The sequence below is a fragment of the Vidua chalybeata genome, chromosome Z, assembly GCF_026979565.1.
Source record: "Vidua chalybeata isolate OUT-0048 chromosome Z, bVidCha1 merged haplotype, whole genome shotgun sequence".
NCBI classification, from domain to species: Eukaryota; Metazoa; Chordata; class Aves; order Passeriformes; family Viduidae; genus Vidua; species Vidua chalybeata.
In genome coordinates this window covers 13,348,655-13,362,411 of record NC_071570.1, presented here as the reverse complement: position 1 = coordinate 13,362,411, position 13,757 = coordinate 13,348,655, and the positions used below count along the sequence as shown (strand labels likewise).

General features: G+C 39.3%; 1 protein-coding gene across 1 annotated transcript in view; it reads right to left on the bottom strand.

The window, feature by feature from the left end:
• Nucleotides 1-2,195: 2,195 nt before the first annotated feature.
• The window catches only part of SLC28A3 (solute carrier family 28 member 3), a 38,859-nt gene continuing 27,297 nt past the window's right edge, over nt 2,196-13,757 (bottom strand). Inside the window, exons 11-18 of the mRNA XM_053931862.1 lie at nt 13,201-13,326; nt 12,756-12,886; nt 11,819-11,987; nt 9,995-10,192; nt 7,325-7,406; nt 6,469-6,567; nt 3,920-4,043; nt 2,196-2,432 (exon numbers count right to left, since the gene is read on the bottom strand). Of these exons, the coding sequence (XP_053787837.1) occupies nt 2,330-2,432; nt 3,920-4,043; nt 6,469-6,567; nt 7,325-7,406; nt 9,995-10,192; nt 11,819-11,987; nt 12,756-12,886; nt 13,201-13,326 (1,032 nt within the window). The 3' untranslated portion in view covers nt 2,196-2,329. The remainder of the gene's footprint in view (nt 2,433-3,919; nt 4,044-6,468; nt 6,568-7,324; nt 7,407-9,994; nt 10,193-11,818; nt 11,988-12,755; nt 12,887-13,200; nt 13,327-13,757) is intronic.

The following is a 13,757-nucleotide window of genomic DNA, read 5'->3' as shown; positions in this document are numbered from 1 at the left end:
TGGAGCAGTTTGCTGGCAGGACTTGTGATCCTGTTGGGGACTAACACTGAAACAGCCTGCTGCTGAAGACCTGTACCCCATGGAAGGGACACATAGAGCAGTTAATGAAAAACTGCAGCCCATGGAAGGACTCAAAGGACTCACATTGGAGAAGTTTGTGGAGGACTGTCTGCTATAGTAGGGATGCCACAGTGGAAGAGAGGAGGATTCACTGTGATTCCTCTTCCTGAGGAAGAAGGAGGGGTGGAGACAACAGGTGATGAACTGTTTTGCTGCACTTAAGATGTAATGTCCCACATATATTGTCTTTAGATTAAGCCATCATCAAACCAGGTGGGCAATCTCTTTGAGTAGGTGTAGAGAAATATCTAATATACTCTGCAAAAATTGCCTTCCATCTAATCCAGCCGTAGAAGAGTCTTAAAAAGGAAAAAAAAAACCCACAATATCTCTTCTGTGGGAGGAAGGCTGCTACCTTCAGCTATATGAGAGGCCTTTTTAGCAGTTTATGCATTGTATTTACTAGCCCAAGCAGCCCTTTTACCCAGCATACAGTTGTGAAATGGAAAGAGCAGCCATTTTGAGAGACTGATATTAAATAGAGCATGGTAGAGAGCAGCAAGAAGGAGGGTGCCGGTGATGGTTTGTAAACAGAGCATGGGGTGTGCTCTTCTTGACAGCAAGAACTAATGTTTCTCATTAATTTTCCTTGAAATAATATATTACTCTATTTCAGACTCTAAACTTAGATGAAATCCAAACCCTGCTATAACTAGCATGCTGGATAAAACTCACGGATCAAATCCAAGCATTTTCTTTAGGATGGATTTACATTAAATATATGAGCATATATCTGTCCTAATCAGCATTATCAACATCCTTTAAAACCACTGAAAATTGAGGATGACATACCTAGGTAGATTAGGCCAAAGAAAAACACCTAACAATATAAAACCAGAGATAAAAAATCACAAGTAGTAGCAATACTGACATTTATAACTTTTCTGGGGATTAAGTTAATAAACTGATCTTTACAGGAAACTAGCACTTTCACAGTAAGTTCAAATAAATACTCCCTGGAAATAACTGTACTGGCAGCTGTCTAAGTTTATGAACTTGGATTTCCTGGAAAAGATTCTGCAGTAATTAATAGAAGCTTGAAAAATTAGTAATTGCTTTTCCTGAATAGACCATCTGCACAATTTTTATTTGCAGAATGTGTCAGAATTTTCCAATATTCCTGTACTTTATTTCTGACCTCCTTTCCCCAAGTCTTTAGCATTAGCGATGTCATAGGATAGTAATCACTCTCTCTCCCCCCCCGCCCCCATCTCTGCACAGAACTTACCAGTTTTTGAGTCTATGGAAGTTCTGAAGCTTAAAATCATGACACACTTTCTTCTTCAAGGGGATCCTCTGGACATCTCCTACATTAAGCTTGCTTGACAGGAATAGTCATGGTATGGACCTGATTTTTCCTGTTCTTGATAATGATCAAATGTGTATAAAAGTTCTTTGTTGGTGACTCCAGGATCAATTTTCACAATGGTTAAAAACATAGATTTAGAAGAATTAATACAGGAAACTTTACTTGGAGGCTGGACATTTTCATTAATGTGAGTTAACTGTAAACAGTGACCAACTTCCTGCACTCTCCTTTGGGCAGAAGGGGGACTGTGGCTGAGTGGCTAGCCCCCAGTCTGGGTGCTTCAGTGGCCAAGCTGATAACGTAAACAGGTTGGTAGCTCAGTTCATGTGCAGCTATAGCTACCTAGGTATAGGTAGGAATATATATATATATATATCTATATATGTGTATGCATATAATTATCTCTGCAGAAAAGTCATCTCTCTGCATTTTCTGTTGCAGAAAAGTAATTTCTCTTCATGCAGTAAAGACTTCTTTGCCATCAAAAAATGGCAGAATTAGCATTAGAAATTGATGGTAACTCTGAATATTATTTCTAGTTCATAGCTTTCTGGCAGCCAAATCTTCTGAGTCTGATTTTCTTTACAGCAGTTTAACCTGGCAAATTAGTTAGTTTCAGGGTAGAAATAAAAGCAGGAGAAGCAGGCTTAGAAATATTCTTCTATTTTGATTTGTAGTGGGAGAAGAATTCTGCAGCAAGAGGTGTCTTCCATTTATGCTAGTTTAATTTATAAATAATTCCAAACAAATCAGAGGAATTGGACTAGTAAGAGATGAAAAATAAAGATTGCATGGGGAAATTCACACTCATTGTAGCAAAGCAAATTTTAAATTTCCTTTCTTCCAAGGAACACAGTTCTTTTTTATGATCAATCCTGTCAAAAAAAAATCAAACTTAACCTAAGTGCAATGAAAAGAAGGTTGACCCAGTATTTGGCAACACACTTTCCAGGAATTCAGACTGTAGTTTCCTCCAGGAAAGATCTCCTCCAAATGATTTGCACTGGGGGAGGAAATAAAGCAGAAATCAGATAAAACTCCTTTTTATAGAATCACATAATTTTGTCATGGGAATCTCTCTCTGCAGTATATATATATAAACACACACACACATGCACATGGCAACACACATTCTCCAAAGCAACTTTAGATGTATTAACATTTTCATGAGAAACAAAACAGAGAGAAGACTTTCCCAACTCCAGCCAAGTGCTACATCCAGATGTTCTCACTTTTTATCAGGATAACTTCTGGTTTTCTGTAGCAAGTCCTCATGCCTCTGGTATATCCCCCTAGATGACTGAAATGATTGAGGGCTTCACTTCCCTTTTCAATATCTTTACATTTTAAAAGCATCTGCTTAACATTGATTCTGCTAAAAATAGAACATGTTCTTGTCTTTGTAGCAACAAGGTAGAGCCAAAAGTAGTGTGATGAGGAAAAGTTGGAGTAATGAAGAAATAACAATGAATGAATGTACCCAAAGATTATTTTTGCTGTGTAAGTTCTTTTTTCAATAGCAAGAAAAAAAAAACCTATGAATTAAGAGCATTTATTTCTAAAGTAATTAGTTTTGAAAATAGAAAAAAAGAAAAAATAAAAAAGAAAGTGCATTAGGACAAATTTGAAAGGTTCTTGCCATAACCTAAACACATAGACCTTTGGTTCTTTGTGAGATAGTGTTAAGTATATCTGAATATATATTAATATCAATATTTCTTCTCTACCATGGATAGAGAGTTGTGAAATACATTTATCTTGAAATATTTTTCTACTTTAAATGCATGTAAAGTTCTCAATGTAAACAGGCCTGATTATTATTATCTTCAGTCACATTACAGACAGAAGAGGGAAGGGAGGGAAAGGCTCCTGACTTTTTTTAAGCTATTGCTAACCTCAAATACTAGGTTAACATTATATTAGTTCAAATATTTGATTTATTTTCTTGTTAGTATTTGAGATAAACGAAGAATCATTGAGGGCCAACTCCTGGCCCTGCACAGAGCACCATCCCCAAGAGTCACACCCTGTGCCTGAGAGCATTGTCCAAATGCTTCTTGAACTCTGTCAGGCTGGTGCTGTGACCACTTCCCCTGAGGAGTCTGTTCCAGTGCCCAGCCACCCTCTGGGGGAAGAACCTCTTTCTAACACCCAACCTAAACCTTCCCTGACACAGCCTCAGGCCATTCCCTTGGGGGTCCTGTCACTGGTCACCACAGAGAGAGCAGTGCTTGACCCTTCTCTCATGAGGAGGTTTCAACAAAGATATTTTGAACTGTCTGTTGGTTCTGTAGGTGTTTGTCATTCAATGGAAAAATGCCCCAAGAAGAATACAATTCAACAGCAATTCAATAGCCATTCCTCTAAAAGACAATAGTTCACTGAAAGCAGATGCCTAAGAAAAGAGGCCAAATAAAAAAAAAAAAAAGGTTTCCAGTGAAGACATGAACTCCCTAATTTTACTCTCAGAGGATAAAGGGTTCTCAATACCTGGTCAAGAGTTGCTGGCAGCATTCAACTATCTCTGTGCTGTTGGCAGGGAAATCTGTGAAGTTGGAAGCATTTCCTAATAAGATGTGGCAAGGAACTTCCAGACTAGGGACAGTAAGCATTCCTGTGAAGTAAGTTACAATTTTCTTAATGAATAATGAAGAGGAAGGTAAGATTTGAGAATATGAGTCATGAAGTCATGATCAAATTAACCATTCTGGCTGACACAAAATCACCATTTGAAGTGGTTATGTAAATGTACCAGGCCAAAACCTTTGAACTGTGGGACTTCTAATCTAAATACTTTTTAAAAACTGAATTAAGGAGCAACCACAACAATTTATTTACTTTTTATATGTAGAAATTAAACTACAGCAACCTGTTACACTTGGATAATTTTGGTTTCCTGCCTCTAATGGTATTAATATTATATAGTAAAGCCTTTCTCTCTGCTGGGTCAGTGTGTTTTCATTAACTGAAATGAAGCTATGCTGCATTTATAGAAGTGCAAGTCAATACAGAACCTCTTATTTTGTTTCAACTAGAGTTTGCTTTGCTACGTATTCTCTAAAATTTCCTACAAATACAAATGACATCAGTCACTGGAGTAATGGAGACACAAAAAGTATTAAAGTGATAGCTCCTTCTATATGTAATGTTGTAGAACTTGGACACATTTTTAATATGTTATTATCTTAACTGGGGTAATAGAAATTGCTTGGCTTTTCTACTTTCTCCTGAGCATAAGGAAAGCATTTACCATGGCAGGAGTGGGTGGAATGCAATTTTCGTTCCAAAGCACATTCTATTATTTTGGAGAGATTTTCTCAGTGGCTGTTCACAATATTATTCTTAACATCAGTATTGTGAAATGACACATTTTAATAGGGCTTCCTGGTTCCTCAGTTATGCAGAGTAGTGTCACATATTAAAATATTATGGATGGCTGTGAGACTAATGTTATTTCAAGTGTGCTGGTTCTGTAGCCTTCAGAAAATAGTGTGAGCTTTTCTTTAAAATACGTATGTTTCTGTTGCTACCATGAACACCAAGGCATAGAGAATTATGGTAGAAATTGACATAGTGGTTTTAGCTACATAAAGTACCAAGATCTTTCTTCATTGTTGAAATATGAGTGCTTTAACCTTTGTCATATCATGTCATACCAATTTTGTCTACTACATGCTCAGTAAAGAGAGCTGGAAAAGGGATTGTGAAATACTGAGGATAAATTTATAACCTATTTGTTATGCGTAGTATGTATAATTCATGCCTATAAAGTGATATATGGGTAGAAGTTTTATATGATTAAAATATAGGCATAAAGCAGGCGAGCCAGAGTCAGGGGGGTTGCCTCACATATGTTGAAACCATTGCCGATAAGGTTTCATTTACAAGTTAATACATGTGTCTCCCTGGATTCTCAAGATGATCTAGGAACTCCCAGGCGATGATTGTCCCGACATCTACCCGAGACTGGGATCACTGGAACCTCCAGAAGATGCATCTCAATGCTGGGTTCCCGTACCTCAATCACCGATGTACATCGTAACTCAATCACCGATGTACATCGCTTCCCGGACCTCGGATTGTTCAACCCGGCGCAGAGAAAAGAAACCTTATGAATATGTGGGACTTTGAATGGAAAGAAAAGGCTGAGCACCGAAATCCTGGCCTCAAGCAAAATAAACTGTATAAAAACTGCTTGTGCAGAACGGGTGGTATGAAGCATAGGAGACCCTCTGCTAGAGGGGTCAGACCTGTGTCTCACCCAGTGCTGATCCCGGGCTCAGCACTGTCCTTCTCTTTGTGGCTGGCTCAGATAGAATTTGATCGCTATAATAAAAATTGTTTATTTCTTCTTAATTTGGCTGGGTCAATTTTTACCTATAACATACTGAAACATATCCATTAATTAATCTTTTGAATAATTAATTTGTTCTTTTTAATTTACTCCCTAAAATGACTGTTGCATTGTGATTTTTCACTCAAATTGAAGCTGAAATTTTGGAAAAAAGGAGTCCCATTTTAGAACCATTTCACAAGCCTAAGTGCTCTGTGGAAATAATATTCTCTCAAAATATCGACTTAACATTATGACGAAGAGTTGTTCAGATTCTCACTCACTGTTACTCTTTTACATTCTTTCATTCCACTTTTCTGTTTCTTTTCCAAAATTAGTTCTCTATTCCTGTAACTAGTGGTATGGAGGATGGATTGCAATTCATCTATAATTTGCTTTGTTTATGAGTCACATGTTCTGCACAGACCAACTAACTAAAAAAACCCAACAAAACACTCCTCCATTAAAACACCATACCCATACCCCTCTCCTAAAAACACAGGCATAATGGAGAACTGAAATATTTACATCTTTTCAAATTCTAGTTTTCAAGAACCTTTTATCTCATATCAACTTTGAATCCTGCCAAGCACAGAGATACTTGTGTTTGAGTGACAGGGGCAGCCTAAGTGGATATAGTATGGTGCTGGTGTACTGCCACGTGGTGGTCACTCACTGCAGGGGACACCAAACCCGAGCATTGTACCTGCAACACAGGCAGTCATGAAACAGGCCACAGTTCCCGCAATCATTGCTCTGAAAGCACCATCAGCTATTTCCTTCTTTTTTGAGGGAGCAATGCTTGCTAGAAGAAAAACAAAAGTGTATGTCAAACAGAAATACATATAAGGAAGGTGAATCTGCCAGCTTTTTTCCCTGCAGGAGTAATTTCCCACACTGCAGTTTAAACTAGGGGAAACATGGAGGAAAAATGGGACATTTTTTAGTGGGTTATTTGAAGGCCAAGTGCCAGTGTTGGCTCTCTTTGTTAAGAGGGTGGCTTATATTCAAAATGGTAACTTTCATTTTCTTTGGCAGGTTGCATGTCTCTGCTGGATGACTGTGCCCTTCAGAAGGGTCTGTCCCTATGGCTAGGTTTCGCTCCTCTATGCTCCTCCACTGCTCAGCCCACTGTGGCTTCAGGGTAAAGATGATTGCCAGCCATCTGGCTGCCTGGTGAGGAATTCAGATTTTAAATTTTTCTTTTTCCACTGAGATCTGAAAAGCTTTTTTTAAAATTCTTTCCCTATAAGCCTACAGCATGCTATGGAGTTGACCTGCTTCTCCTGAAGCTCATGGGCAGTAGTAGCTCAACTTCATGTTTGAGGTCTAAACAGGGAAGTCTATCAGAGGGGCTTGGCTCCTTCCCCTTGCCTTCAGCACCTCTCCCAGACAAAGCCTGTACCTCTCTGGGTGCCCTTCCATTCACAATTGAATGCTAAGCTTTAGCAGAGCAGCTGCTCAGCCCCTAATGCTGCTAAGCTTCACCCCCAGCCTGCTCCTTTTGGTGCTTTCTTTGGGATTTGCTTAACAAACAAATTGTCTATGAGAGTGGTTCTTACTCAGGCCTCCTATTACCAGTCCCAGGGAGCCGAAGTTGGCAAATCCACAGAGAGCATAGGTGGCAATGACTTCAGAGCGAACCTGAAAAGTAAAGACACACCCTCTGAGTGGTTTGAAACAGCTCATTGTGATTTAAAGGTCTGAAAACATGGCATTGTGGCTCTGAGTACAAAAATAACTGTTTTGCTTGGTTAGTGCCCAAGGTCTGGCTTTCAGAAAGGTAGACTTGTTCCCTTGTTGAAAGTCACAGACTTTTACACCCATTGCCCATGTGAGGACTGTCAAACTATGTAATGATTTTATCTTTCACATATATTGTTGTGCCTTTTTGAAGTGAGTAGTAGTAATTAAAGAAAAAAAAATCTTATCTTACTAGTGGCAATTTAACTGCTGTTTTCTGAAAGTATGAGTCAGAGAGCTATAACTCAACTTGTTTTTCACAGCTGGATGCTTCTATAAAACTCTTTTGAAACCTCAAGTTTTCATATGCATCCCTGAATTCTTTTACCCTGAAGAAGCAGAGGGCTCTATATTACAAAGCTACTTTGTACATGCTTCCACCCTGTGCAAAGACAAATTGGTCTACTACTAAGTAGGTAAGTAGGTACATGAGTGTGTTGACAAGCAGAGAGGGACATTATGATTTTGGAATCCCCACTAACAGCTTATTTCTGTCTTCTGCCACCTTTCTCCCCTTGGGTAACACCAACTAAGCCTGGACTGCAGAGCAGAGACAAGGTTGGCCTTTGTCTCCACAGAGGGACCCCTCACAGGACACAAAATGGTCCTTTAGGTGAAATCAGGCTACCAACCTTGCAAGCCTTCAGATAAATGTAGTTCAAACATTTTGAGAAAGGAGACAACATATCTCAGCAAATGGATTTTTGTTCCCCTGGCAGCTCCGAATTCCTATTTACTGTGGTTTAGGTTCAAGCTGAAAATGAGTGAGTGTTCTAGCAGGTTTCCTCTTTATTAGAAGTTCCTCTGGATTAATTCCTCTTTTATGAACATCAATTTGTAGATACTTTCAATCAATCTGTACAAATGCAGGAAAATGTTTTTCAAGTACCCACTCTACCAGCTTTTCCTAGAAAAAGCTCTGTGTACGCTGCTTTCATTTGCACTTTCCTAGCTCTGAAAACAGGAAGCCATGTAATTAATGACTCAGGTGAAGACACTTGTTTGCTCAGTCTGACTAGAATATCTGTGTGGATGAATTAGAGAGCTCTGAAGCTGAAGAGAAATTAAAAATGGAAGCCAAGCACACCCTCACCTGAACTGTTGTGCTATAATTATAACGCTTATCAGCCAATTTTTACCAGCATTATGAATCAAAATTGTTTATGTTTCTCAGAGCTTTTCACCTGTATATGGAAGTTGATACAGGTCCTTGTAGGTATTCGAAGTGAATGTGAAAGTTCTATATGAAATCTTATGTGGGGAAAAAAAAGTCAAATAGCGGTCCTAGGATCTGTGTTTTAAGGCTCTGTTCCATACTAAAAAATCCTTATTCACTCATGCAGGAATTCAGTGTCATATTCATGTAGTAGAAGGAAGCACAGCTATAGTATGGCACATCAAAGATCACTCTAGCCCAGGGTTCTATTGCCCAAAATTTGAGGAACGCTGGTAATGGACGCTCAGACAAGAGTATGAATATTTGTTCAAAACACCTGGCTTTCTGCCTCCACATGTGAAATATGTTCTGTTAATCAGGAATGCAAGTGGTCAGGAATTTGGTTTTGATTTTTAATATAAGAGGTATCCACAGCATCCAATCTGATTCAAAGAAGCAAATAAGAGCTGCACAAAATACCTCCTAATTCAGGGTTTCTCTACAGTGACAATCTGTCTCGATTTAAGAAAGACGGATCAATGGAGGTGTAAAGTTGGATATCATAGTTGCCAGTGCTCAGGACGAATTCAGCATGTGCTGTGTGTGCGAATGCCAGATAGTGGAGCAGTCATGTCCACAAAGGTCTTTCATCACTGAATCATCTTTGGCGCTGTGCACACATGCAAGATGCCCTTAGCATTGCCTTTCTCAGGGCTCTGTAGTAGGAGCTACACATCTGTTGGGTAAACTGTGAATGAGAGGTGGGACAAGGCTGGAAGGCTTGATTGAGACAGACTGGTTGGATTCAGTGTGGCAAGGGAGGTGTATGGCATGTACTACATGTCTTATTACTGCCCTCTGCAGAGGGAACAATAGCCTACAGCAAAGATGTGCCAGTAATGCCACCTGCTAGAGCTTGCTAGATGCCTCTCTTCAAGTTTAATGCTTGGACAAACCTCTGAGGGCAGGAGGATCCTCAAGTTCTTCCTCAGGGTCTTCTTGGGAGAGTAGCTCATAGAGAAGTGCTGAGAATCAGGTAAGAAGAAACTTGCCTTGAGGACAGCCTCTGTCTTAAGTGTGGTGTCGTGTGGGATACTGCATGTTCCCCAAACTCATGCCCTTCTGTTTCTATGCTCGTTCAAGACAGCGAGGGCAATGACAGTCACAGCAACTGCACAGAGCAATGCTACACTTTCATAACTGAACTCTGTTGCTCAAAGACACATCTTAGAGTAATTATGCAACCATTTAATGCCCATATTAAAAAATATGTCGAGTTTCAGCATTGAAGTATTTGATCAAATAAATCTGTAGAACAGAAAATTTTACTTACTGTCATATACTGTTTCACACCATTAATGTACATGCTTCCACCCTTTTCTCGGTTTTGAATCAGTTTTGAAAGGCGCTCATAAGCCAAAAATTCATTGAAGAAAGTTTTGTAACCTAGTAGTCCACCAACAATAAAACTGTCTTCCCAGTCTACTCCCATCATGAAAGAGAATGGCATGAAGACATAAGCACAAATGTTCTGCAGAATGTATAAGAAAAAAACAGGTCAAAATACATGCCAAAGAACAATAGCAGACAGTAAGTTTTCTAAACTTAAAATAAGGATGGTTTTATTTTAGCAGAGGAAAATTTGCCTTCAATATTTGCTGCCACAAACTCTGGGAGTTTTTAATTGTCAGACATGCTTGAGTACCTTTTAAAACGTTAATCCAGAGTCTAGATATAAGAAAATATTTATATATCCCTAATTTTATATGTAAAATAAAACAAAGGTTTCTGTGCCTTCTTTTCCATCAAATAATGGCTTCAAATTGGGCACAGTGTTTGACAAAAAGAATGAAGATTGAACTAAAAGAGCTGATAAGAGAACTGAGGATTCTAATTCTTCTGCTAGATTAAATCAAATGTGTTAATGAACATGCTTAATTATCAGGTTATTGGACTCCAACTGGTGTAAACAAAAGAGTTGTCCCTGCATAAAAGCTGTGCATCTGACATAATTAAAGCTGTACCTATTTTTTGCTGGCATTATAAGATTTATGCAAATTGAAAAAGAAATCCCATATCACAGTGTAGCTTATTTCCAACTGTGAAAGGCTTTGGTCAGATTGTCCTTAGGGAATATAATGGAGGTCTTTAAGCAGTTACTATTTCTGGCTGGTTTCTCTGCTCACAGAAGGTTACACGATAGTGTGTCTCCCAAGGGAAGACTGACTGCATGCATCATGTCTCTATGTCTCAATTCCTTGTGGACTATGTACCTGTCCACCCAGCAGTTATGAAAATACCAGCCCCTGCACAAGTATGCCTAAGGAATGCATACTTGTGCCTCTCCTCAGCTATGGGTGTCCAGGGTGCAGTGAGATATCTGTGAAAGCCTGGCAGGGTAATAACTAAGTGTTGCTGAAGCCATATCTGTTATGAGTAACTATTCACTTTGGCAGCACCTTTAAGACAAGGTATATCTATGTTTCTCACTGGGCTTTTATTAGGGTCTTGCAAAACAAAAAGGCCCAAACCACTGAAACTAGGTGATTGCATTGGGTCAAAAATGACATATTGACCTAGGTTCAAACAGAAGTCCTATTTGAAACCTATTTGCTCTGTTGAGTGATTTGGGTTTTACTTTGTAATTGTACTGAGAACTAGCTGATATCAAGTAAGTCTGGTTTCAGGCAAGTCCAGCCTTTCCCCAGTTTGCCCATCTAAGTGAGCATTAAGGGTTTGATGGGACCTTCTGAAGCTAAAGCCAATTTTATGTTTAGCTGAAGGAGATGTTAATGGCTTGGCAAGCGTGTAACTGACAGATGTGCTGCACTGCCAAGTCAGAGGAGGCAGGTGCTACCCTACTCTGTGTAAAGATACCCTGAGCATTAGCAAGAACACCACACAGGGAGACCATATGCAAACTAATACAGTTCAGTAGATATATACAGAAATAGATACAGAAATACTTTAATGGCAAAAATTTTACTTCAACTGTTAAGAATTTTTTCAGAACATGCAAATAAAATATGGGTTTAAATCATGTTAAAACACAAAATGAGAACAAAAAACAACAACAAACAAACCACACAAGCACTTAAATTGGAGAAAGACAAATTATGCATGTATGTCAGCTGCACAAAGAAACTGGAGATCATACCTCAAAGGTCAGCTGTGGATAGTCAAACAAGTTGCCCACCCAAGAAAGGGCTGAGTTGAGGAAGCTCAGCAGTGCAAGGAAGGAGATCACATTCACAGCAATGTTTGCTACTAGCCCGATGGACGTAGAGGCACCCTGACTGGCTGCTTCCAGCAGATTCTTTGATTCACTTTGCCAATGAAGAGAAAACCAGAGTATGAATATCTTTAAATTCAAGAACAAATAACAGAACTAAAAGCTACATGCATTTGATTAGAATTCTAATACTGAAGCAGCCTGTACACTCATAGAGAAAATAATGAAGAGGAATGATGAGGTGAAGTAGGCTTTTCCTGTCAATCCTCATGGCAGACACGATGCATATGCTTGTGGTGCCCTGAGGATGAATTCTGGTAAATTCAGGGTTGAGCAAGGTATGGATCAGATCTCAAAACTGTAACACTGCTTGGATTAGGCAGTGGTCACTTCCACACAGCCCTTAGAGAAATGCTTGGGCCATTCAGAAACAGATCCTTAGAAGCCTTTTTGCTTTCCCTGTCGTTCTCAAGAGAAGTGTCCCTGCAGATGGGCAACAAATTTGCTGCTGCTGTGAAATGATTGCTTTGACTTTGCTTTTTACAGGTTTGCATTTGCAGATTCATTTCAGAAAAAAGACAGCAACATTACAAATGAGAAAGCCTCCTGGCAGGTCACCTCAGGTAGGCATTTCCCTCTTTCTTTGGAGAGTTTACATCTTGGCCCAGGTGCTTGGCGTATGTTAGATTGTAATGGGGCGCATTCACCTGAATTCATAAATCAACCATTTGCAGTATATAGTCTGTAATTAATTTATTGCTTGCACACCTACCACATAATTGACCTAAAATTTATGTGTGAAGAGTTATTTTTCCAGACCTCATTTTTGCAGCAGTATTAACTAGTACCTAGATCAGCTTACCTTTTTGCCATTTGTATGCCACTCCTCAGAGTTACCAGAGGCTTTTCAGTTTCAGGCCAGAATAATTTGGAGGCAGCTAATGATGCTGGCGCTGACATAACGGAAGCAGTCAGTAGGTGGGAGGAGGAAACCTAGAATTCCAGGTGACAGAAAATATTCCATGATAACCATATTACGCACAAACATGTAGGAATGCAATTAATTTTTTAAGTTTGTATGATTTTTCTATAGGAGGTCATTAAAAGTTCATATTGCTCATAAGGAAATTAAGAGAATGAGCTGCCAGAAGACCAGGGATTTTTGTGGCTAATTCCTTCAGAGACAAAGAAAGCCCCACAAACAGTGGGAATTATTGAGGGATACTTTCAAAGCATTGTAGCTGGGTGAAATACTCAAAATATTTCAGATAAACTATACATTTTCTAGTTCTTTTCCCCTGTCTTACCCCAAAAGAAATATATGCTCCTAAGACGCTTCCAGCAATAGTTGAGAATCCTGCTGTCATGACTGCATGGAGTTCAGATTTCGTGATATATGGTAAGTAGGGCCGTACCAGGAGAGGAGACTCTGTCTGGAAGTGAAAAACAAGCACCAAATTAAGAAACCCCTAATAAAAGCCCAAAGATTTCTTTTATTAAGAGCAGGAAAATGAGTGTCTGCATCATACTCTCTTAGGTATCTTTGACTAGTTAATCCTAGTGCTAGCAAGTGCTCCAATTTCAATAGATTGGGCTTTTTTATCCCAAGAAAGAGAATGTCTGAAGACAATTCTTGCTGGTTTGCTGTCTCCCTGAAAAGCACAGTGAAACTGCCAAGAAATTCTATTCCAATTCTGAGTGACTTAGAGACAGCCACAGGTCTGACCCACAAATAAGGCTGTTAGTCAAGTGAAACACATTCCTCTAGCATATGTGCGAGCACATCCTGGAGGCAGAGTTGCGCAATGGTACCACTCTAAATCTTGAAGCAGTGTGATGTGGTGATGCGCCACTGCTAAATATC